At 40.4% G+C, this 24,273-nt stretch overlaps 1 protein-coding gene across 1 annotated transcript in view; it reads left to right on the forward strand.

Annotated features, from left to right (window-relative positions):
• Positions 1 to 23,153, forward strand: part of LOC130086521 (A disintegrin and metalloproteinase with thrombospondin motifs 20) — a 143,124-nt gene extending 119,971 nt beyond the window's left edge. Inside the window, exons 29-38 of the mRNA XM_056252590.1 lie at positions 2,759 to 2,926; positions 4,333 to 4,506; positions 6,561 to 6,731; positions 7,922 to 8,131; positions 10,065 to 10,179; positions 10,973 to 11,162; positions 20,144 to 20,277; positions 20,539 to 20,630; positions 21,648 to 21,752; positions 23,057 to 23,153. Of these exons, the coding sequence (XP_056108565.1) occupies positions 2,759 to 2,926; positions 4,333 to 4,506; positions 6,561 to 6,731; positions 7,922 to 8,131; positions 10,065 to 10,179; positions 10,973 to 11,162; positions 20,144 to 20,277; positions 20,539 to 20,630; positions 21,648 to 21,752; positions 23,057 to 23,146 (1,449 nt within the window). The 3' untranslated portion in view covers positions 23,147 to 23,153. The remainder of the gene's footprint in view (positions 1 to 2,758; positions 2,927 to 4,332; positions 4,507 to 6,560; positions 6,732 to 7,921; positions 8,132 to 10,064; positions 10,180 to 10,972; positions 11,163 to 20,143; positions 20,278 to 20,538; positions 20,631 to 21,647; positions 21,753 to 23,056) is intronic.
• The last annotated feature ends 1,120 nt before the right edge of the window (positions 23,154 to 24,273 follow it).

Raw genomic sequence — 24,273 nt, forward strand, 5'->3', positions numbered from 1 at the left:
GTTTAATATTTGATTTAATCATTTAGAATTTCTTATATTGATAGAAATTCTATATCTATATTTCATAGATAGAATATATATATATATATATATATATATATATATATATATATATATATATATATATATATATATATATATATATATATATATATATGTATATGGAAATTTTGTGCATTGTTTGAACTTTTGAGAAATGTTCTGTTCACAATAGTTGATCATGAGTGACTGAGGAACTGTTGAGACAGAGTTTCTCTGAGGAGAACCGTGAGCAGAACTGATGATACATCCACAGAAAACACTCGTTTCTAAACGATTCAGACAGAAATGCATTTCCACAAATCTGATTTCAAACACACATGGATCTGGTTATGGACTTCATGCATTTTTTGTTGTTCGAGCAATAAACAGTCTGACATATTTCACTCTGATACGCCTGACAAGCACATTTTTGTTTCCTGTCTGAACAAATATATATATATATATATATAGACAGGAAACAAAAATGAATGATATATATATATATATATATATATATATATATATAACAAATTAATTTTTAAAGGCTACAAATCTTTATTCTAAAAAAATCTATATAATTATTTGAAAAATAATCATCATTTAAATTTGGATACATTTTTTGTATATATATATATAACATTTAAAATAAACTTTATGCTGAATTATGAGCAGAACATGTTCCATGAGATCCACTCGTGTTTCCTTGTATTATCAGGCTCAGTAAAGGCAGATGATGAGAAATAAACACACATTCATGCATTAGAAGTGACTGCAGATCAGTGTGTGTATCATGCAGCGTTTCTGCAGTAAACATCTTCATCTTTACCTCCGTTTCTCCTGTTTCTCCTGTTTCTCCTGTTTCTCTCTTCCGTCCTCAGATGAAGATGAAGATGAAGATCGTCCTTCAGTTGTGTGTCCTCGTAAAGCTGAATAACTACTAACTGTTCTTAGCCGTCTCTCCTCTTCCCCGTTTCTCCTCCTCTTTTCCTTTAGGAGTTTTGAGGAGTGGTTTATCCGAGCCCATTACTCTGTGTGTGTGTGTGTGTGTGTGTGTGTGTGTGTGTGTGTGTGTGTGTGTGTGTGTGTGTGTGTGTGTGTGTGTGTGTGTGTGTGTGTGTGTGTGTGTGTGTGTGTGTGTGTGTGTGTGTGTGTGTATCTGATGGTCGCTCACTTATCTGTGTGTTCTTTGATGTGTTGTGCTGCTGGCAGACTGCAGCCCTGTGTTTAAAATACCTTTGTAATGACCTTGTTTATGATGTGTGTGTGTGTGTGTGTGTGTGTGTGTGTGTGTGTGTGTGTGTGTGTGTGTGTGTGTGTGTGTGTGTGTGTGTGTGTGTGTGTGTGTGTGTGTGTGTGTGTGTCTGGATGTTCTTTAGTGCTGCTCAGACCTGTTTCTTTTATTCTCCATGATGTGGAAAGAGATACTGGGATCTTTTGTTGAAGTCCAAACCGGAAACTGAAGAAGATCCAGCTCATATTAATATCAAAATTAAAAGTAAAAAAATACCAGTCCTCCTAATAAAATAATGTCTAGTCCTCTCTCGTCCTTGCCTGTGGATCCTCTGCTTTTCTCCTTCCTGAGCTCCTCCGTGGGACTAGAGTCCGGTGTTTCATTAGCACTTGCGGATCCGGCCTCGCTCCGTTCCCACGGCTCTCGGCCCCGCCCTGCTTCACACACTGCTATTAAATAAATAAATCTCTATTATAATATTATTATTATTGTACATTTTATATATTTATTTAATATATGTTAATATAAACTATTTAAGGACTCCAAAAATAGACTTTATACAATTATTTTTTATTTAATTTTTATTTAATTTTTATTAATTTTATTTTATTTTTTACGGTCCCCTAATTGCATCGGGGATTTTTTTGGGGGGGTATTTTTTTTATATATCTATATATAATACTTAATTTTAAATATTTTTTATTTTATTTTATTAGGAGATAATGAACACAGAACTTCTACACAAGATGCTTTTATACCAAAATTGTCAATAATAAGTCATACCTTATTGTTTTTTATTTTGGATTTATTTTATTTGGCATTTTATCTTGTATTATATATCCTTTTTTGTGTGTGTTTTATTTTATTATTAGTGAATGAACATACAGTACTCCTACACAAGTGCCAGTAATAAGCTGTCTTATTTTTTATTTTAAACTTAAATTATATTTATTTAATTTTACCTAACATTAATAATTTAATTTAATTTAATTTAATTTAATTTAATTTAATTTAATTTAATTTAATTTAATTTAATTTAATTTAATTTAATTTAATTTAATTTAATTTAATTTAATTTAAGCTTAAATGCATGTTGTTTCCCCTCGTGAGCCTCGTAGTGCCTCATGTCCGGATGTGGACGTCTCCTCTGTTCCTCTGCAGAATGTTCTGTGTTATTGGTTCCAGATGAGTGTTGATGGTTTCGCTGGTCTGAGTTTAAGCCCATCGCTTGCAGAACACGGTGGCTTGTGGTTCCCACATGAATGAAAGACATGAATGAAGTATGAATTGTTGCACACTGTTGTTGATGCTCTCTCTCCCTCTCTCTCTCTCTCTCTCTCTCTCTCTCTCTCTTCTCTCTCTCTCTCTCTCTCTCTCTCTCTCTCTCTCTCTCTCTCTCTCTCTCTCTCTCTCTCTCTCTCTCCCTCTCTCTCTCTCTCTCTCTCTCTCTCTCTCTCTCTCTCTCTCTCTCTCTCTCTCTCTCTCTCTCTCTCTCTCTCTCTCTAGTGTTCGGTGTCCTGTGGGAAGGGAATGAAAGAGCGACAGATCGTGTGTGTGGACCAGAATCAGACCCAGATGGAGGACGAGGCCTGCGCTCATCAGAACCGGCCCAGAACACAGAAGGCCTGCAGGGCGGGACCCTGCCCCGGCTGGAGAGCCAATCAGTGGAGAGCGGTGCGTGACCTCACTTCCTGTCTGTCAGAAAACAATTCAATACATTTTATTTTACATATGTTTTTGTTTTTTTGTTATATGTTATATATGTTTTCAATACATAGTACTCCCATAAAATATATTTTTATACAAAAACTAAGGATTTTTCCTACGGAAGAGGATTAGGCCCAAACAAAAATAATAATGCAATAATGCGCTCTCTGCAATAGTGCTGTACTATTGCAGATAGATAATTAAACATTTTATTTCAACTTTAAAAAAATAATAATTTAAACTTTTTTCTCAAAACACAACGAGTTAATTCTCAAAGTATAATGAGTTCATTCTCAACATTTTATTTCAACTTTAAAAAAATAATAATAATTTCAACTTTTTTCTCAAAACACAACGACTTTATTCTCAAAGTATAATGAGTTTATTCTCAACGTTTTATTTTCTCGAAATTTAACGAGTTTTTTCTCAAAACACGACTTTATTCTCGAAATGTAACGAGTTTATTCTCAACATTGTATTTTGACTTTTTTTTCTCTAAATTTAACGAGTTTTTTCTCACATTATAATGACTTTAATCTCGAGATGGTTTTATTTATTTTTATTATTGCTTGGTCCTAATTCTCTTCCGTATTTTTCCCTTTTAAAAACACATATTTTGCCAATAAATACATTTTATTTTTATATTTTATAAACTAGGGCTGTCAAATGATTAATCACGATTAATCACATCCAAAATAAAAGTTTTTTTTACATAATATATGTGGGTGTACTGTGTATAATTATTTTGTATATATATATATAAATACACACACATGCATGTATATTTAAGAAAAAAATATTATTTATATATAAAATATTTATATTTATATATAATATAAATTATATATAAATCTATATACAGTATATACATGAAAATATTTCTTAAATATATACAAGCATGTGTGTGTATTTATATATATAAAATAATTATACACAGTACACCCACATATATTATGTAAAAAAAACTTTTATTTTGGATGTGATTAATCACGATTAATCATTTGACAGCCCTAATATAAACACATTTTTTTCCCCAGTAAAATACTAGACACAATATGTGAGTTTTGTAACCTGATTAATCTCAGAAGTAGTGCACTAGTTTCCCGAGGCCGACTGTCGAGCCGGCAGAGTTCAGTGGAGATTGCGATCATGTTGGCCAGCAAACGCACCCCAGATGTAGTGAATCCACCCAGTGTTCTGATTGGCTGAGGTGTTGGGTCACATGGGTCGTCCAGTTTAACCCCGTCATTCCCCATGTCTGGAAGCAATCATGACCTCTCAGAGGAAGAACACACACACACACACACACACACTACACCAGTGCTGTAACACAGACGTCTCGTAATCATGCGCTCGTGTGTGTGTGTGTGCAGTGTTCGGTGAGCTGTGGCGCTGGCGTTCAGTCCCGCGAGGTCTTCTGCAGGTTAAAGGTCAGAGGTCAGGTCAGGGATGACCTGTGTGACGAGCGTGTGCGTCCCGTGTCGATCCGCTCCTGCTTCCTCACCGGGTGTCACACACACAGCTGGACGGCTCACGGGTGGCGGGACGTGAGTAACACACACAGTCACACACACGTTACACTCGTGCTGATACACTGTATCTCTTAAGGGGATTTCCCAGCCTGAGCAGAAAAAGATTTTATTTATTTATTTATTTATTCATTTATTTTTCATGTAATTTGTATTATAATTATTATATTTTTTACATTAAAATTTTTTTTATTAAAATTTTCTTTTTTTTATTACATATATGTATAGTAAATGGACTCAGTACTTTTACTGCACATAAGATGCTTTTATACAATTTTTTTAATTTAAACACTGTGTGTGCAGTGTGAAAATTGTTTCCACATTCTTTTCAGTGTAGAGAAAGATGAAGAAAATCAAGAATAAAAGTCCCACTTCAATCAGAGGGAAAGTATTGTAAAAATGAGCATAAGGAAAGAAAGGCTGTTTGCCTGATCTCGCTGGTCCTAGATCAGGAGATGTGATCGTGACCCTCGGCTGAGGGCTTGTGTGATAAGATCATCTCCAGAACAACAGCTCAGACTTCAGACAGGCTCAGATATAACACAGCGGACTGATGTTTCTGCTGTGTGTGTGTGTGTGTGTGTGAGCTGTGATGGTGCAACAGCGCCCTCGTCTGGAGGATCTCAACACTTCATCCTTCCTTAAATACCAGCAGATTTACACAATAGTATCCAGCTGCAGACCCGCAGCACCACCAGTTTCAGAACCCCAGCGCCAGAACCGGAAGTAAGGGGCGGAGCTTACGTTCTAACACCAGCGCCAGGACCGGAAGTGAGGGGTGGAGCTTACGTTCTAAACCGAGTAACGCCACCTAACGCTTTGGAGCGTAATTTGCTTAGACACGAAACGGCATTATTACACACGAAACGTCATACTTTATATACGTATTATAATGATACATTAAGGTATAGTACAATAAGCATTTTAAAACATTGATTTTGTTTAATATAATTCTATATAGTTATCCGTTTTTATTGTATTATGAGTTACTTCCTGATCATGATGGTGAAAAATAATGCTTGAAACTTATGGTCATTTTATATAAAATATACTTTATTTCACAAGAACATGTGCAGCATGCATTTTTCTTTATGTAAAATAATGTCAAAAATCTAAAAAGAGAGAGAAAATCCGGCATTGTTTTAAAAGAAACCATAAAAATGTACCGTAGCCTACTTCAAATAATAGCCGAGTCCCAAATAGACGATTGTCTCTTTTACACGCCTGGTGTGGCTGCAGGTCTGGGTAAATATAAGTCCGGTCTCAAATAGAGGTCGGGTCTGTTTTTTAGTTTCAGGTTGTATTAAATCTTCTAAAACCCGTCAGATCGTCCGCTTTTTGGCGGCCGCCAAAGCAAATTTTTGTCCCGCCAAAGCCTATTTTGACCGGTGACGATGTAGAATAGAATGACTGCTGCGCATGACAGGGCGCTTGACGAGCAGAGAGAGAGAGCCCTGGCCGCGCGCGCGCACTCTCACGTCTTCAAACAACACTTGCTCTTTATTTGTCACATACCAGTTATAGTTCATACAACGAGCAGTGACTCACTGTGTAATAAAAACATACCCTAAATATTATTTAAAAGGTGCAAAAATTTTAAATATTTTTAAATACTTGCAAAAATAACCATGCTTGTGTCATTGTAAATAATTCCGCCCCTCCCTCACTTCCGGTTCTGGCGCTGGGGTTCTGGCACTGGGGTTCTGAAACTGGTGGTGCTGCGGGTCTGCAGCTGGATATATCTCGATTTACATGGGAATTATTCAGTTTAGAGTTCTGACTTCTTAACCAATCAGCGGAGTTGTGGGCGGGACTATCTGTTTGACTGACAGATAAAATAATATAATAATAATATGCTTACCCACTCACACACAACCTAGGTTACAGCAAAAATATGTTTCATGCAGAAAAAGTTATTACAGTTTGATGAAAGATTTTAGATAGCTAAGTAAACGTGTGTGTGTGTGTGTGTGTGTGTGTGTGTGTGTGTGTGTGTGTGTGTGTGTGTGTGTGTGTGTGTGTGTGTGTGTGTGTGTGTGTGTGTGTGTGTGTGTGTGTGTGTGTGTGTCCAGTGTAACGCCACCTGTGGACGAGGCGTAAGGTCCAGGTCAGTGATTTGTCTGGAAGGAGGGATGAACGTGGTTCCTGATCGTGTGTGTGACGCCTCAGCCAAACCTCACACACACGAGCCGTGTCACAGCGCCACCTGTCAGCACGTGTGGGTCACTGCAGCCTGGAGTCAGGTGTGTGTGTGTGTGTGTGTCAATCACAGCATCAGCCTGAGCTTCTTATGCTTCAGTCACACTGATTCTGACATCAGAGCAAAATCATAAACTATCACAGGGAAGTGTGGCAATAATGTAGTGACCACAAATATTGATGTATGATGACAGTTTGCAGTTTCACATTAAATAAATTCACAAAAAAGAAGTAAAATAATTAAACAACTGAAATTCCTCCGTCACATAAAAAAAACATAAAAATATATTAAAATAATGCAATTTCTTCACTTGCTTTTCCCATACAAGTACATAAAAAAATTATAAATAAATATTAGAATAAATACATTTTTTCACTTGCTGTTCAAATTCATATAAAAAATAAATAGAATATTAAATAAATACATTCATGAATTAATTTACTACTTGTGCCATTTCACATAAAATATAGATAATACATTAATATTTATTAAAATAATGAAATTTCTTCACTTGTTTCTCAAATTCATATAAAAAAATCCAAAAACAATAAAGAAATCTTAAAAAATAATGAAATTTAAAAATAGAAACAAATAAATAAATAAAAAATTAAATAATTAATAAATAAATAATAAATAATGAAATTTCTTTACATGTCCCTCGAATAAATAAAAAGCTTCACTTGTTGTTCAAATTCCACTTAATTGTTTTAAATAAATAATAAAATAAATAAATTATTAATTAAATTCCTTCTCTTTTTGCTCTGATTCATATAAAATAAAATAATAAATACATGTTAAAATAACTCAATTTCACACAAAACGCACAACAAATAATAAATAAATAAATAAAAATTAAAGTAATGGACTTCCTTCATTTGCTTCGTCAAAGTCACATAAAATTTAAATAATAAATAAATGGTAAATGGACTGCATTTATATAGCGCTTTCACAGACCCAATGGCCACCAAAGCGCTTTACATTTTGCCTCACATTCACCCATTCAAAATAAATATTAACATAATGAAATCCCTTCACTTGCTGCTGCAATTCACATAAATAAATTAAAAATTAATTAATAAGTTAATAATTAGTTAATAAAGTTAGTTAAATAATAATATTTAATTAGTTAATTATTTAATAAAATAATAGTAATACAAATAATTATAAAAATTCATGGTAACACTTACGCATTATAGCGCTTTTGTATGATGAGTGTGGTTGATGTGTGTTCAGTGTTCGGTGAGCTGCGGCTCTGGACTCCAGCACCGGGCGGTTCGTTGCTCTGCCGTGACCTCTGACCTCCGGCTGACCTCTGACCTCCAGCTGACCTCTGACCTGCAGTCGTTCTCTCAGTGCAGCGAGCGCCGGCCGACCGACAGCAGACCCTGTCGACTCCCAGCCTGTCCATCAGCTGGAGCCTGGAGCGCCGGCCCCTGGAGTCAGGTGAGGGCCAGTGATACTCATCACAAGTAACTTGAGTTACGTAATCAGATTCCTTTTTCAAGTAACTTGAGTTACGTAATCAGATTCCTTTTTCAAGTAACTTGAGTTACGTAATCAATTACTTTTTCAAGAAACTTGAGTTACGTAATCAGATTACTTTTTCAAGTCACTTGAGTTACGTAATCAGATTACTTTTTCAAGTCACTTGAGTTACGTAATCAGATTCCTTTTTCAAGTCACTTGAGTTACGTAATCAGATTACTTTTTCAAGTAACTTGAGTTACGTAATCAATTACTTTTTCAAGAAACTTGAGTTACGTAATCAGATTACTTTTTCAAGTCACTTGAGTTACGTAATCAGATTACTTTTTCAAGTTACTTGAGTTACATAATCGATTACTTTTTCAAGAAACTTGAGTTACGTAATCAGATTACAGTTACATAATCAGATTACTTTTTCAAGTAACTTGAGTTACATAATCAATTACTTTTTCAAGAAACTTGAGTTACGTAATCAATTACTTTTTCAAGTAACTTGAGTTACATAATAAGATTACAGTTACATAATCAAATTACTTTTTCAAGTAACTTGAGTTACTTTTTCAAATAAGTAATGCTAGTTACTTTTCTACATGTATTGACTGACAGCTCTCCTGTCCCCATGTTGAGAGAAATAAAGTGAGGAGGCGTTGTGTGTGAACATGATGGTTATTGTAGTTCTAGACTAAATGTGAACATGCATTTACTCGGTATCATTAATTCAATATTCCTCTAAATGAATAAAAACAGTAAAATGAAATCTCAGAATTTTACGCAAAACTTTTATAATTAACTATATTAAATTACACCTACTTTATGTATTTAATCTCACTTTATTAACCAATGTGTTTGCTGCTGACCGTCAATGATCTAATTTAGCCAGACTAATAAGCAAAAATGACTTTAGATTAGATTTAAAAATAAGAGTGTTGAACTTCCTTCTCCTGTATCCTCATGTTCTTTAATCCAGAACAGCAGCTGAAATGTTTAAATATGCATCTACTGTACAGGAGTAAATATGCATTTCCTTCAGTCTGAGGCTTATTCATTTCCCTTTTGGTGGTAAACGACCTTAACATTTGCCAAAAACAGAACTTTTTGTTGTTTAAAATAAAAATAAAAAATAAAAATAAAAAGCAGCCCAGGTGAGAAAAAGTAACAGAAAAGTAATGTAACTCATTACTTTTCATAAAAAGTAACTAAGTAACGCAATATTGTAACGCATTACTTTCCATAAAAAGTAACTAAGTAACACAATATTGTAACGCAATACTTTCCATAAAAAGTAACTAAGTAACGGAATATTGTAACGTATTACTTTTCATAAAAAGTAACTAAGTAACGGAATATTGTAACGTATTACTTTTCATAAAAAGTAACTAAGTAACAGAATATTGTAACGTATTACTTTTCATAAAAAGTAACTAAGTAACGGAATATTGTAACGCAATACTTTCCATAAAAAGTAACTAAGCAACGTAATATTGTAACGCATTACTTTCCATAAAAAGTAACTAAGTAACGGAATATTGTAACGTATTACTTTTCATAAAAAGTAACTAAGTAACGGAATATTGTAACGCAATACTTTCCATAAAAAGTAACTAAGTAACGTAATATTGTAACGCAATACTTTCCATAAAAAGTTACTAAGTAACGGAATATTGTAACGCATTACTTTCCATAAAAAGTAACTAAGTAACGGAATATTGTAACGCATTACTTTTTATAAAATGTAACTGAGTAACTCTGTATTGTAACGCATTACATTCCATAAAAAGTAACCAAGTAATGCAAGTAGTTACTTTTTTTGGGAGTAACACAATATTGTAATGCAACACACAAGCTCGCTCTCTGCGTGCTATGGGCCTGACGTGTGTGTGTTGTGTCTCAGTGCTCTCAGACGTGCGGCGCTGGAATAATGCGGAGGACGGTGGAGTGTGTCGGCGCTGAGACCTGCTCATCGTCCAGCCGGCCCGAGTCCAGCGCCACCTGCAGGCAGACCGACTGTGAGAGTGTGTGTGTGAGAGTGTGTGTGTGTGCGTGTGTGTGTGTGTGTGAGTGAGTCTAGCGCCACCTGCAGGCAGACGGACTGTGAATGTGTGTGTGTGTGTGTGTGAGTGAGTCTAGCGCCACCTGCAGGCAGACCGACTGTGTGTGTGAGTGTGTGTGTGTGTGTGTGTGAGTGTGTGTGTGTGTGGGTGAGTCTAGCGCCACCTGCAGGCAGACCGACTGTGAGTGTGTGTGTGTGTGTGTGGGTGAGTCTAGCGCCACCTGCAGGCAGACCGACTGTGAGTGTGTGTGAGTGCGTGTGTGTGTGTGTGTGTGTGTGTGTGTGTGTGTGAGTGAGTGAGTGAGTCTAGCGCCACCTGCAGGCAGACGGACTGTGAATGTGTGTGTGTGTGTGTGTGTGTATGTGTGTGAGTGAGTGAGTCTAGCGCCACCTGCAGGCAGACCGACTGTGTGTGTGTGTGTGTGTGTGTGTGTGTGTGTGTGTGTGTGTGTGTGTGTGTGTGTGTGTGTGTGTGTGTGTGTGTGTGTGTGAGTGTGTGTGTGTGTGGGTGAGTCTAGCGCCACCTGCAGGCAGACTGACTGTGAGTGTGTGTGTGTGTGTGTGTGTGAGAGAGAGAGAGAGAGAGAGAGAGAGAGAGAGAGAGAGAGAGAGAGAGAGTGTGTAAGTAAGTCTAGCGCCACCTGCTCTCTGCCACTCTGTGAGCTCACCTGTGTGTGTGTGTGTGTGTGTGTGTTCGTGCGCGTGTGTGTGTGTGTGTGTGCGTGTGTGTGTGTGTGTGTGTTGCTCAGGTGAACTCCTCTCCAGCTGCCGGCAGCTCCAGGTGAAGGGAGGCATCAGAAGAGACGGAGAACATCACATCACAGTTCGCTCCAAGATCCTGCGCGTTTACTGTGCCGAGATGCACAGCGCTTTCCCGAAGGAGTACGTGACGCTGCGCAGCGGCCAGACCGACAACTACTCAGAGGTGTACGGGTACAGGTAAACACACCTGAGAAACACTGAGCACTGAACACACGACAGCACTGAGTCAAACACACCTGAGAAACACTGAGCACTGAACACACGACAGCACTGAGTCAAACACACTACAGCACTGAGTCAAACATGCAATGTAAAAATGTTTTTTTTTATATATTTATATATATATAAAAAAATATATATAAAAAAATATATATGAATATATATAATGAATTATAAAAATATTAAATATATAATATAATATATATATATATATATATATATATATCATTTTATTTCATTTTAATAATCAAAATAATAAATAATAAAATAATGAATTATAAGTCATTGTATATTCACATAGAAAACGTCTCAGGTTACGACTGTAACCATAGTTCCCTGAGAAAGGGAACGAGACGATGCGTCATCGACGCTTTGGGAACGCCCCCAGCGTGAATGCGTCTGAGCATCAATGTCAACTAGTCCAATGGAAAGAATGAGCGTCACGGGCGGGTGACGTCATGACCAGGAAGGCATAAGAGCACATCCGGTGAAACGCGGCATTAGCTTCAAAAAGTCGAAGCAAGCCGATCACAGGGATGCAGGAAGTATGGCAGGGTGACGCATCGTCTCGTTCCCTTTCTCAGGGAACTATGGTTACAGTCGTAACCTGAGACGTTCCCTTTCGAGGGAACTCGCGATGCGTCATCGACGCTTTGGGAACGAGAATACCCAAAACGCCAGAATTCCAAGTACCTGAGTGTTAGTCTGTTGGAACTAAGCACTAAGCACCTGAGAACCTGGGGCAGCATCCAGGTCCAAACTGTAAAACCTGACGAACGTGAGCGGTGAGGACCAGCCTGCCGCATCACATACGTCTTGAAGAGAAACTCCAAATAATAAGGCTTTAGAGGCCGCCATACCCCTCGTAGAGTGAGCTCTGACCACCAAAGGACACGGGTGGTCAGAGTACTCGTATGCAAGTGAAATAGCCTCAACTATCCACTTACTAACCGTCTGTTTAGAAGCAGGAAGACCCTTCTTAGGTGATCCAAAGCAAATAAATAACTGGTCGGACTTCCTCATTGAAGATGTCCGATGAACATAAGTATCCAGTGCTCGCACTGGACACAAGAGGTTCAGCCTTTCCTGGTCCGCAGATGCAAAAGGAGGACAGAAACTTGCAGCACAATAGGCCTCGGAATAATGGTAGGCACCTTTGGAACATATCCATGTTTCGGGTAAGAATGCCTTGGCCATCCCCGGTGCACTCAAGGCAGGTGGGGACCGAAAGGGCCTGAAGGTCTGACTCTAATAGGGACGAAATAGCTAGCAGAAAATAGTCTTAAAAGAAAGGAACTTCTCTGAGACCAAATCTAAGGGCTCGAAGGGAGCCCCAGATAGGCCTTCTAGAACTATTGCAAGGTCCCAAGCCAGCACCCTAGTGCAAGTTGCAGGCCTCAGCCTCAAAGTGCCACGAAGGAAACGAGTGATCAGGGGGTCTCGACCCCAAAATGTACTACCCACCAGGGCGTGGAAAGCCGCAATGGCCACCACGTATACCTTAAGCGTGGAAGGACATAGACCTGATACAAAGCGTTCTTGCAGAAACTCGAATACTGTGTTTACTGAACAGTTAACCGGATCCCACTGACGCTGGTAACACCAAGAAGTGAAAAACTCTCGAAATAGTGAATATAGTTTCCTCGTAGCGGCAGCTCTGGAGCTTAGAATGGTCTCAACAACCTCGGTTGAGAGACCACTCTCTATGAGTTGGGCCCCCTCAGAGGCCAAACCCACAGTTTCCAAATCCCCTGCCGGGGGTGCAATATTGCATCCCCTGCCTGAGACGGAAGGTCTCTCCTGATCGGGACCTCCAAGGGAGGTCCGTCGAGGAGAAAAATTAGGTCCGCAAACCAAATTCAGCTCGGCCAGGGTGGTGCTACTAAATAGGCTTATTCCATCCTGGCGGAATCACTCCAGAACTCCTGGGAGCAGAGCAACAGGGGGAAATGCGTACAGACGTAGCCTCAGCCACGTCTGCACCATAGCAACCAGCCCCGAGGGGACTGGTTGAGGTGAGGGATAACCAGAGTGGACAGTGCGTCGTATGCTGAGACGAGAACAAATCCACTTCTGCCTGGCCATAAAACTCCCATATTTGCTCCACCGCCTCGGGGTGGAGTCCCCTGGCCTCAGCCCCTGCCTCGACAGGGTGTCTGCTCCAATATTCTGGCCCCCCTGGAATATACACTGCCCTCAGACAGCGTAATTTCCTGAGGGACCAAAATAATAGGCCACCAACGTGTTGTCTGTGGGTCAAGAACCAGAGTTTCCTCCATATAACCAAGGCGCGGGGATACTGCCGCGTGATCTTGATCGTACGGAGTGGGTTTCCCCTCAGGGAGAACCCTCTGGTCCTGAGCCACCACTGTAAAGGTCTCACGTACAGCAGGTCAAAGGGTATCACATTGAACGCTGCTGCCCTGAGGCCTAACAGTCACTGTTTCAGAACAACACATGATGGCCCCTCAGGTCTGGGAGGAGATGTCTCAACGCATTGAAGACGACCATCATCTCTAGGCAATTCATGTGCCAAGCGAGATGATGACTCCTCCCAAGCCCTGAGCTGAGCGGCCTTCCAATACCGCTCCCCAGCCGGTGAGGGAAGCATCTGTCGAGATAGCAACTCGCTGGCAAAGAGCTCCCACCACCGAACCCTGGGTTAAGAACCAGTGTTTCCTCCATATAACCAAGGCACGAAGGCACGGCCGCGTGATCTTGATCATACGAAGTGGGTTTCCCCTCGGGGAGAACCCTCTGGTCCTGCGCCACCACTGCAAAGGTCTCATGTACAGCAGGCCAAAAGGTATCCCGTTGGACGCTACTGCCACAAGACCCAACAGTCTCTCGAACTGTTTTACAGTGCGTGACTGGCCTAGCCTCAGCTCTTTTGTGGCTGTTAGGATAGCAGCTACACGAACGGGCCAGAGTGGCCCGCATCGTCACTGAATCCCATACCACACCAAGGAAAGTGGTTCTCTGTACTGGAGAAAGCACACTCTTCTTGGCATTGAGCCTCAACCCCAACATCTGCATATGAGCGAGAACGACACCTCGGTGCCGAACCGCTAACTGTTCTGATTCCGCTAGAATCAGCCAGTCATCTATGCAATTCAGAATGCGTATACACTGCAGCCTGGCGGGGCCAGAGCTGCGTCTACACACTTCGTGAATGTGCGGGGTGATAGAGCTAGACCGAAAGGAAGTGCCTGATACTGGTGTTCTTTGCCCCAAAGAAAACCTCAGGAACCTCCTGTGCTGAGGGAGGATGGAGATATGGAAGTATACGTCTTTTAGATCTATCGTGACAAACCAGTCCTCGGATCTGATTTGAGTCACAATCTGTTTGAGTGTCAGCATCTTGGACTTGAGTTCCAGCATCAAACACTCCAACAGACGAAGATCTAATATGTGACGCAGCTCTCCATCCTTTTTTGGAACAATGAGATAACGACTGTAAAGACCCGACGCAATGTCGGGTGAGTACACCTGCTCTATAGCTTTCTTTGCTAACAGGGCCTTTACCCCTTGCTCCATTACCAGAGAGATTACCATTACCCATAGAGATATATTTGACAGTAGCTTCCGCGCTGCCAGAAAATCTACCAAGGGAACCAGCCCCTCGAGGCTGGCCTCTGGTGTAATAAAGACAGCCAGTTCGGGGACCTGAAACATACTGGCAGAAACCACCCGAACTGACTGTTTTCGAACCCCCCTCAGAGGGCGCGAGTCCGACGCAATGTCGAGTTGATGCTGCGCCAGAAGCTCGCTGGAGAACGCTGCGCCCCGAAGCACCAAGGGTGGCGGGGTTGGCAGAACGGTCCCCTGAGGGCACCGAGATGGAAAGGGCACCGTATAATGAGGTGTACACCATTCCACCCCGGTTGGGGCTGCCCTCACCGGTCTGACGCCGTGGCGCCAGACCCTTTCTTTTGAGCCGCAGCCTTCTCAGCATGAAGAACGGTCCTCGGATCCGGCTTCTGCTTTGAAGGCTTTGGCTGCTGTGTTGTGTATGAGAAACTAGCCGGCTGGAGCTGCTCACGCCCAGCAGCCCCAGTGGGTTGGACATAGCGAGGGAGAGATTATCTTGTATCTTTCTCCATGATTCCCATCAAATTGAGCCAGAGGTGTCTCTCAGTGACCACATTTTTTTGGCTGCCATCCCTGAGAGATAAATCTGAGGCCCGACGGAGTTCTCAAACCCCATCGGGCCAACTCCCTCACTTCTGTCCAAATACCACAGCAGGTCAGCCTGATATGCTTGCAGCACTGCTATAGTATGCAAGCAGGCTCATGCTAGACCCACTGCCATATATGCTTTTCCCACTAGATTAAAAAACAGTTTTCTTTAATGGTTTAGTGAGAGAAGCCGACGCCTTCAGGGACGATACTGAACCGGGAGACATAGCTCGCAAGTGTCTGTTCTACCCGGGGTATTGCCCCATAGCCATACTCTCTTAACCCTCTGGGGACCAAGAACAGGCCCGCGCGTTTTGCTGTTTTTTTTTCACATAGCAGCAACATAGACTTAAAATACTCCGTCATTTATGGTCATATAAATAAAATCAATACATGATTATAAACTATAGAGGGTCTTCTTTTTTTGTGTACACTCACATTAACATCAAAACCTTGTGCTTTTTTTAAAATAAATCAAATAAACAGGGTGCGCTTTCAGCTCACTCTGTCTCCGCAAAAATCTTTCTGAAACATGTCTGGAAAATGAACGGAAACTCCGCTAATACTTATCACACAAACATGAAACATACGTCTAAAGAATGCTTTAAATTTCTACTTTTAAATAAAACAATTCACATTTAAAACAAATATTCTCCTGCAATGTAATCTGTCAAAAACTAAAGAGAAGTACAGTTTCTCCTGTCTCAGCTCATTATCGTTAATTTGTTCACACCCACTCGCAGAGCGCGCTATTCATAAGATAATGTGTTGAGGCCATTTGCAAAATAGATAAACGCCCCCAGGCAAATGCTGTAAACACACAATATTTTTTAGTCAGATTAAGATTCGTCTTGCGCGGCTATGAGGAATAATCCCGGGACATTTACCACAGAACAAGTGCTGGTTTCACTTCGAGGAGGAGCAACAGATTGAGCTGAGAAGTGTAAGTGTTTTGTGCTTTGTTCTAATCGCGATATAGAATAACGTTAGTGTCTGTAAACGGACAAATAGCATATCCTACTGTTTAAATGTGAATTATGTTTCTCTCTGTGTGTGTGTGTGTGTGTGTGTGTATGTGAATGAATGAATGAATGAACGCACAGATACGCACTGTTACAGACGAAATAAAAGAACAGTTCTTTGACTAGTTTTGGATAAAGTTTTTCAAATCAAATAAGCATCAAATAAGCTTCAAAATAAAGACATCAAATAAGCTTATGTTTTGTCAATAAACTAATCAACTAAGATGTTTGTTCCAATGCAAGCTATATCAAAATAATGAATCCTCAACTTTGAAATATGTATGATCAAACTAAGACATTTATGGAAAAAGACTATTTTCTTTTCAAGATGTTTCCAACTCTAACTTTGAACTTTGAACTGAAATAAAACCATGTCTATATGGTGAAGGGTGTGTGATAGAAGTGTCCAGACTTATGCACCCAGTATTTTCCTTATATAAATCCAAACAATCTAAAAGCCATTCTTTTTTAAATCTCCTCATTCTTTGTGCAAGGCTCCTGTAATGATATGACCTGATAGCACCTAATAGGGCCATTATGGGAGGGTCTTTGTCTTTCTCAGGTGTGGAATGCCACACATATTAATGAGAGATCACGCCTCCTGCATAAAGCTTTCTCAAACAAAACACGTCATTAAAAATGTAAAAGACTTTATTGACTTATCTGAATGAGCAGTCAGGATGATTCTCACATAGTTTTGGAGCAAATATTCTAGGCTATGTGATACAATTTTCAAAAGTCTTGTGAAGAAATAATCAATATGTGTTTTGTGGTCTTATTTCAGCAACTTTCATTTTAATTTTTTTCAATAACCACGCATAAACATTATTCTATTAAAAATACAAACATGTACATACATGTTGCTCACTCATCATGGTAGTCCCGTCTGTGCTATATAGAGTGAATTTACACCTTTGCCATTAACATGTTTATAAATAACTGAAAAAAGCACAAATGTCAGTGCATGTCAAAACATCCCAAGGGCCCCAAAAACACTCTGGTCCCCAGAGGGTTAACCCCCAAATATCTGAATATACATGAATGTGGGGCCAAAAAATGAGTAAGGCTTTTTCCATGATCTAGACAGCTCGCTGTGCAGATCGGGAAAAATGGAAGGCCCCGTGATGGAGGTGGAAAAATAGAGGGAAGGAAACTTGTTCAATTTATTTTAAGGACGAGTGCCCCCTTATTTCTGCTGGCCATTAGATATTTAATTTATCTACAGCCTTAGTAAACACCTCCACCAGCTTATTATTATATATATATTTTTTTATATATACACATTCTTTATATATATACACTTTATTTTATATATAATATATAAACTATCATATATATATATACACTCACCGGCCACTTTATTAGGTACCCCATGCTAGTAACGGGTTGGACCCCCTTTTGCCTTCAGAACTGCCTCAATTCTTCGTGGCATAGATTCAACAAGGTGCTGGAAGCATTCCTCAGGGAGTTTGGTCCATATTGACATGATGGCATCACACAGTTGCCGCAGATTTGTCGGCTGCACATCCATGATGCGAATCTCCCGTTCCACCACATCCCAAAGATGCTCTATTGGGTTGAGATCTGGTGACTGTGGAGGCCATTTTAGTACAGTGAACTCATTGTCATGTTCAAGAAACCAATTTGAAATGATTAGAGCTTTGTGACATGGTGGAAGTAGCCATCAGAGGATGGGTACATGGTGGCCATAAAGGGATGGACATGGTCAGAAACAATGCTCAGGTAGGCCGTGGCATTTAAACGATGCCCAATTGGCACTAAGGGGCCTAAAGTGTGCCAGGAAAACATCCCCCACACCATTACACCACCACCACCAGCCTGCACAGTGGTAACAAGGCATGATGGTTCCATGTTCTCATTCTGTTTACGCCAAATTCTGACTCTACCATCTGAATGTCTCAACAGAAATCGAGACTCATCAGACCAGGCAACATTTTTCCAGTCTTCAACTGTTCAATTTTGGTGAGCTCTTGCAAATTGTAGCCTCTTTTTCCTATTTGTAGTGGAGATGAGTGGTACCCGGTGGAGTCTTCTGCTGTTGTAGCCCATCCGCCTCAAGGTTGTGCGTGTTGTGGCTTCACAAATGCTTTGCTGCATACCTCGGTTGTAACGAGTGGTTATTTCAGTCACTGTTGCCCTTCTATCAGCTCGAACCAGTCTGGCCATTCTCCTCTGACCTCTGGCATCAACAAGGCATTTCCGCCCACAGAACTGCCGCTCACTGGATGTTTTTTCTTTTTCGGACCATTCTCTGTAAACCCTAGAGATGGTTGTGCATGAAAATCCCAGTAGATTAGCAGTTTCTGAAATACTCAGACCAGCCCTTCTGGCACCAACAATCATGCCACGTTCAAAGTCACTCAAATCAACTTTCTTCCCCATACTGATGCTCGGTTTGAACTGCAGGAGATTGTCTTGACCATGTCTACATGCCTAAATGCACTGAGTTGCCGCCATGTGATTGGCTGCTTAGAAATTAAGTGTTAACGAGCAGTTGGACAGGTGTACCTAATAAAGTGGCCGGTGAGTGTATATATATGGGCTATATATAATTCTCATACGCTGGGGAAGAGATGGCAAATCCACTTCCCCCATGATTGTGTCACTTTCAATGTCCAGCACATCTACCTCCTCGGAGGTAGAGCACTGAAGCATTGATTTCTCTCCCCGGGCGGAAGAGACCGCAGCGCGGGCTTCCGAGACCGGAGAGAGAGCACTGGATCCCTCGTGGAAAGGGAGGAGATAAGATCCGCGGACCCGTCTCCAACCCCGTAAAGAGATCCTATTCGCGATCCACAGGAATGCATTCTCCGCGCTGCCTCGGCAGACGCGTGTCCTGCACCCCGAGGATCGCGAGCCTGGCCACTTTCCTCGAAAAGTGACAGGCGGGAGTGGAGCATGCGAAGCGAAAGCTTCTCACAATGTTGCAATCAGCCCCCTCGGAGGCTGATACCGCATGCTCCACTCCCAAACAAACTACACAAAGCTCGTGTGTGTCCCCACCCGTTAAATAACGCGGGCAGGGAGAAGCACAGAGTTTGTAAAGTTGTTTCCCCATAACTCTTCCCAATAATATCGAACAGACAACAATAAATAGACAGAGACAGAGTAACACAGATCGCTTGCTGAGACACAGAAGCTAATGCCGCGTTTCACCGGATGTGCTCTTATGCCTTCCTGGTCATGACGTCACCCGCCCGTGACGCTCATTCTTTCCATTGGACTAGTTGACATTGATGCTCAGACGCATTCACGCTGGGGGCGTTCCCAAAGCGTCGATGACGCATCGCGAGTTCCCTCGAAAGGGAACAGATGATTTACATTGTAATAACATATTACAATAACAATTTTTACTGTATTTTTGATCAAATAAATGCAGCCTTGGTGAGCAGAAGTCAAATAGTCAAGTCAAATATATTTATATAGCGCTTTTCCCAATACAGATTGTATCAAAGCTGCTTCACAGTATCAATCAAAACAACTTAACAGTGTTTGTTTATTACTGGAAAAGGCATCCAAGTTTGGTAGAGCTGATCAGTGGTATGATGGGTCATTTAATTTGAATATCCCCAACTGAGCAAGCCAAAGGCAACAGGTGGAAAGAGACTCTTTAAACCACATTTAAACATCTTAATTGCTCCAAACTCTTGACCACTGTATAATCAGCATGTCTGGATTCATAAAAAGGAAACTCTCCTCACACACGTTTCTCCTCAGGCTCCAGAACCCGTTTGAGTGCCCGTATAACGGCAGCCGTCGGCAGGACTGCGAGTGCAGGAACGACTACTCTTCGGCCGGTTACACCGTGTTCCAGCGCGTGCGGCTCCATCTGCCCACGCTGCGCATCATCAGTGAGTGTCAGCGCTACCTGGACCTCACACACACACACACACACACACACACGCAGTCAACACTAACATTATTCAGATAACATGAAAAATAATGTGTGTATAGATAAATAAATATATAATAAAGCAATATACAGTCAAACCAAACATTATTCAGACACCAAATATAACTTTTGATATTGTTTTACTAGTGTGTGCAGTGGGTCTTCCTAATTTAAAAAATTTGATTGTGTTTAATTTCTGATTGTGTTTACTGTGTTTCAGCGGCTGATGTGAGGTTCAGTCAGACGCTGTTTGGTCGCGCGGTGCCGTTCGCGTCCGCTGGAGACTGTTACAGCGCGGCTAAATGTCCTCAGGTACAGCGCTAGAGTTCCACTGGCTGATCGATGAGCCCTGTGCTGACGTCTGCAAGTGGGAGAACACTGATGTTTAAGAGTCTTTTCTGCTGCAGTTATTTGATCAAAAATACAGTAAAAATTCTGAAATATTACTCAAGTGTAAATCAGCTGTTCTCTATGTGAATATACAGTAAAGTTAAAAAGAACAGCATTTATTTGAAATAGATTATTTTACATTATAAATGTCTTTAATGCCATTTTCAATTTAATGCGTCCTTGATGAATAAACCCTCCTAAAAAAAGCTGGGTGGTCTTAGCTGATCTTCCAGCTGGTTTAGAGGGGTTTAAGCCACTTGACCATCTTAAACCAGTCAACCAGCCTAAGCTGGAAAGCATTAATTACCCTGCTGAAAGAAAACAGCTGAAACCAGGTTGTATATGCTGGTTTAAGCTAAAGGTAGTCGGTTTGAGCTGGTCTCCCAGGCTGGCCAAGCTGGTTTTATCTGGTTTAATCTGGTCTCCAGGCTGGCCAAGCTGGTTTTATCTGGTTTAATCTGGTATCCAGGCTGGCCAAGCTGGTTTTATCTGGTTTATACTTGTCTCCAGGCTGGCCAAGCTGGTTTAATCTGGTTTAATCTGGTCTCCAGGCTGGCCAAGCTGGTTTTATCTGGTCTAAACTTGTCTCCAGGCTGGCCAAGCTGGTTTTATCTGGTTTAATCTGGTCTCCAGGCTGGCCAAGCTGGTTTTATCTGGTTTAAACTTGTCTCCAGGCTGGCCAAGCTGGTTTTAGCTGGTTTAAGCTGGTCTCCAGGCTGGCCAAGCTGATTCTCCCAGCTTGACCAGCTAAAAAAGTGTCTAAAACCAGCCTGAGAGACCAGCTAGAACCAGCTTACCAGCTTAGGCTGGATTTGGCTGGGTTTTTTTAGTGGGGTAATTAATACATTTTTTAATTGATCAGTAGTGCACATCACGTAACGGAAGTGAAATGGTCAGCGAATGTTTGTGTTAATTGTCTCTTCTTCTCTGATTGGTTAGGGTCAGTTCAGTATAAATCTCAGTGGAACGGGACTGAAGGTCGCAGAATCCACTAAATGGGTTTCTCAAGGCAACTACGTCACGCTCAAAGTTCACCGCTCAGAGGTGAGGAACCACCTGACTTATCATACACAGGACTATTGTTATAGATAGTCCTTCTTCTTCTTCTTCTTCTTTATCTTCTTCTTCCGCTCTTGAGTCTATGGCAGCCCATAGAACCGCTGGTGGGAAAATTATTATAGAGGACAGACTGAACATTAACCACAGCAAATTTGGAGTCTCTGACTCAATCCCTCTAGCGCCACCTACTGTCGGAGTTTGCACTCGTGTTTATGATAATAACTTTTGAGCCGTAGGGGTTAGAAACAAAATTATTTTTTCCCACTGATTCCTCGGGCTCATGGCATACATTTTTCAGCCATTGTAAATTTTCCACAAAAAACCTCCAAGACGGTTTGTCCGATTTTCACCAAAGTTGGCACAGATCATCTTTAGACCGTGCTGGCAAAAAGTTCTTAAAAACATTCTGATAAACCAAATCGTTCTTGAATAACACGCCAACAAATTAAACGAAGAACACATCAAAATGGCCGTAATGCTGTCTCTCCGCAACGCTTTAGCGTATTGAGACGAATATTGGTACATGTCATCACAAGCATGACCTGAGGATACATGCAGAGTTTCAGCACAGCGCCACCTACTGGTCAGGAGATATGAAAAAATAGAAATTTTTCATAGGGTTAGGCCAATATGTGCTAAAATGACCAATATGGGAAAATTGGGTATTACTTGACTTGGTATGCTGCACTGAATCAAAAACAAAATAAAAAATAAATAAAAGACTGTTATATAATTTCTGGACAAACGTTTTTTTTTTTTTCAAGTTTTTTTTTTTCTGAACGGTTTGCCCAGAAATCATAAAACTGTTTTTTATTTTTGATTCAGTGCAGCAAACCAAGTCAAGTAATACCCAATTTTCCCATATTGGTAATTTTGAATTTGTTGTAAAATGCTGTAAGACTGATTTTAACCAAATTCGACTCGAGATTCGAGATTATCTTCTGACCATGATAGCAAAAACTTTCTCAAACATTCTCAAATAATGCATCAGCAAATTTGATGGCATGATGCCAAGATAATGCACAAAATCAGTTTGGTAACAGCGCCATCTATTGGTCAAGAGTGATAATCAATTTAATCATATTACAAGTGATTGTATTTGTGATTTTCCAGCCATTTTGACTAAAATAATCTTAAAATGTCTTAAATTGCTCATTGCTGCAGATCTCGTCATGCCTTTGTTGTGCTTGGCCCCTGAATGGCTGCTTGCAGCTATATTTATTATTATTGTTGCGGTATGCAGGGATTTAATAATCTTTGTTTTATTGTTTCTTTCCCGCGTCTCGCAGGACGGCAGCAGAATCTACGGGCGCTGTGGGGGTTTCTGTGGGAAATGTCTTCCTCATCCTCATACGGGACTTTCTGTCGAAATCCAGTGAGAGAAACCGTGAACTTCGTGTTCCCGTGAACAGAACGCGTCCGAGAATCTCACTGTGCGTCTCTCTTTAACGTCTGGCAGCTACGGTAAGCCTTCGCAAACCTTTTCGACGTCCCGAAAGTATCGAGAACCAAATAAGTGAGTCTCTCTGGGAACCAGGATGCAGAACGGATTTGTTTTTAATGGAAAAACATGATTGATCTGGTCAGTCGAGATGCCGTTGAACCAAATTGTGATTGTTTGGTTGCAACGACAGTGTAAGAGCGTGTATCTTTATTTCTTAGTTGTAGCAAACGTTCAAATCCTTTATTTGGGCAGCGTTTTGACGTAAAGGGATTTATGAACAATTTAAAAATATTTCATAATTCAGTATATGTGCTGTTTGTCCAGATGGATATGAACTACTGCATGTAAAACACACTGTTAACGAGTCGTTTAAGAGTAACAGAGCCTGACGACAGCAATCAGCTTGATATGAAAATATAAATAATTGAATGTTTTGTATATTTGAACGTTTAACATTTAACATGGTTATGACAATCCAGAAAACATTACAGACTAGCACTACTGAAATCTCTTCATCTCGACGATCGTCAAATGTAAAATGCCTGAAAATGTTAATGTTAATATATGATAGTTTTCAATAATATTTAATAGTGTGCTGACATCATTTACGGTGCTAAAAGCAAACTGATCAAGCATGTGCTTTTGCTTTTTAAACGGTTACTAATCTGATTGAAAACAGAACAACGTGAAGCAATAATTACATAAACCAGCTGGGTTAGTTTAATAACTAGACAAGTTAGGAGACTCTAAAACCCATCCTTATTCAGATATAATATCACAAAATTCAATTATTTGACACATTAAATGGGCCAGATTTAGTGCTTTGTTTAGACGAGCTTCACTCCAGTTTTATTAGAAGGGAAGATTAAAGTAGCTCGAATTAAAATGGCATAACCCTACCTCTCATAATCATGCGTTTGTACCTTATTTATGTTTGACAATATTTATTCTGTAATTAAATGTACATACGTCATATTACGTCATGACAGGAAAGCGTATTATGAAATATTGATCCTTTTCTTGTGTCATTAACAAGGTTTACAGTGTAACGGTGCTGTTTTT

Source organism: Rhinichthys klamathensis, unplaced genomic scaffold (genome assembly GCF_029890125.1).
Source record: "Rhinichthys klamathensis goyatoka isolate OS25496 unplaced genomic scaffold, OSU_Roscu_1.1 h1tg000096l_1, whole genome shotgun sequence".
NCBI lineage: Eukaryota > Metazoa > Chordata > Actinopteri > Cypriniformes > Leuciscidae > Rhinichthys > Rhinichthys klamathensis.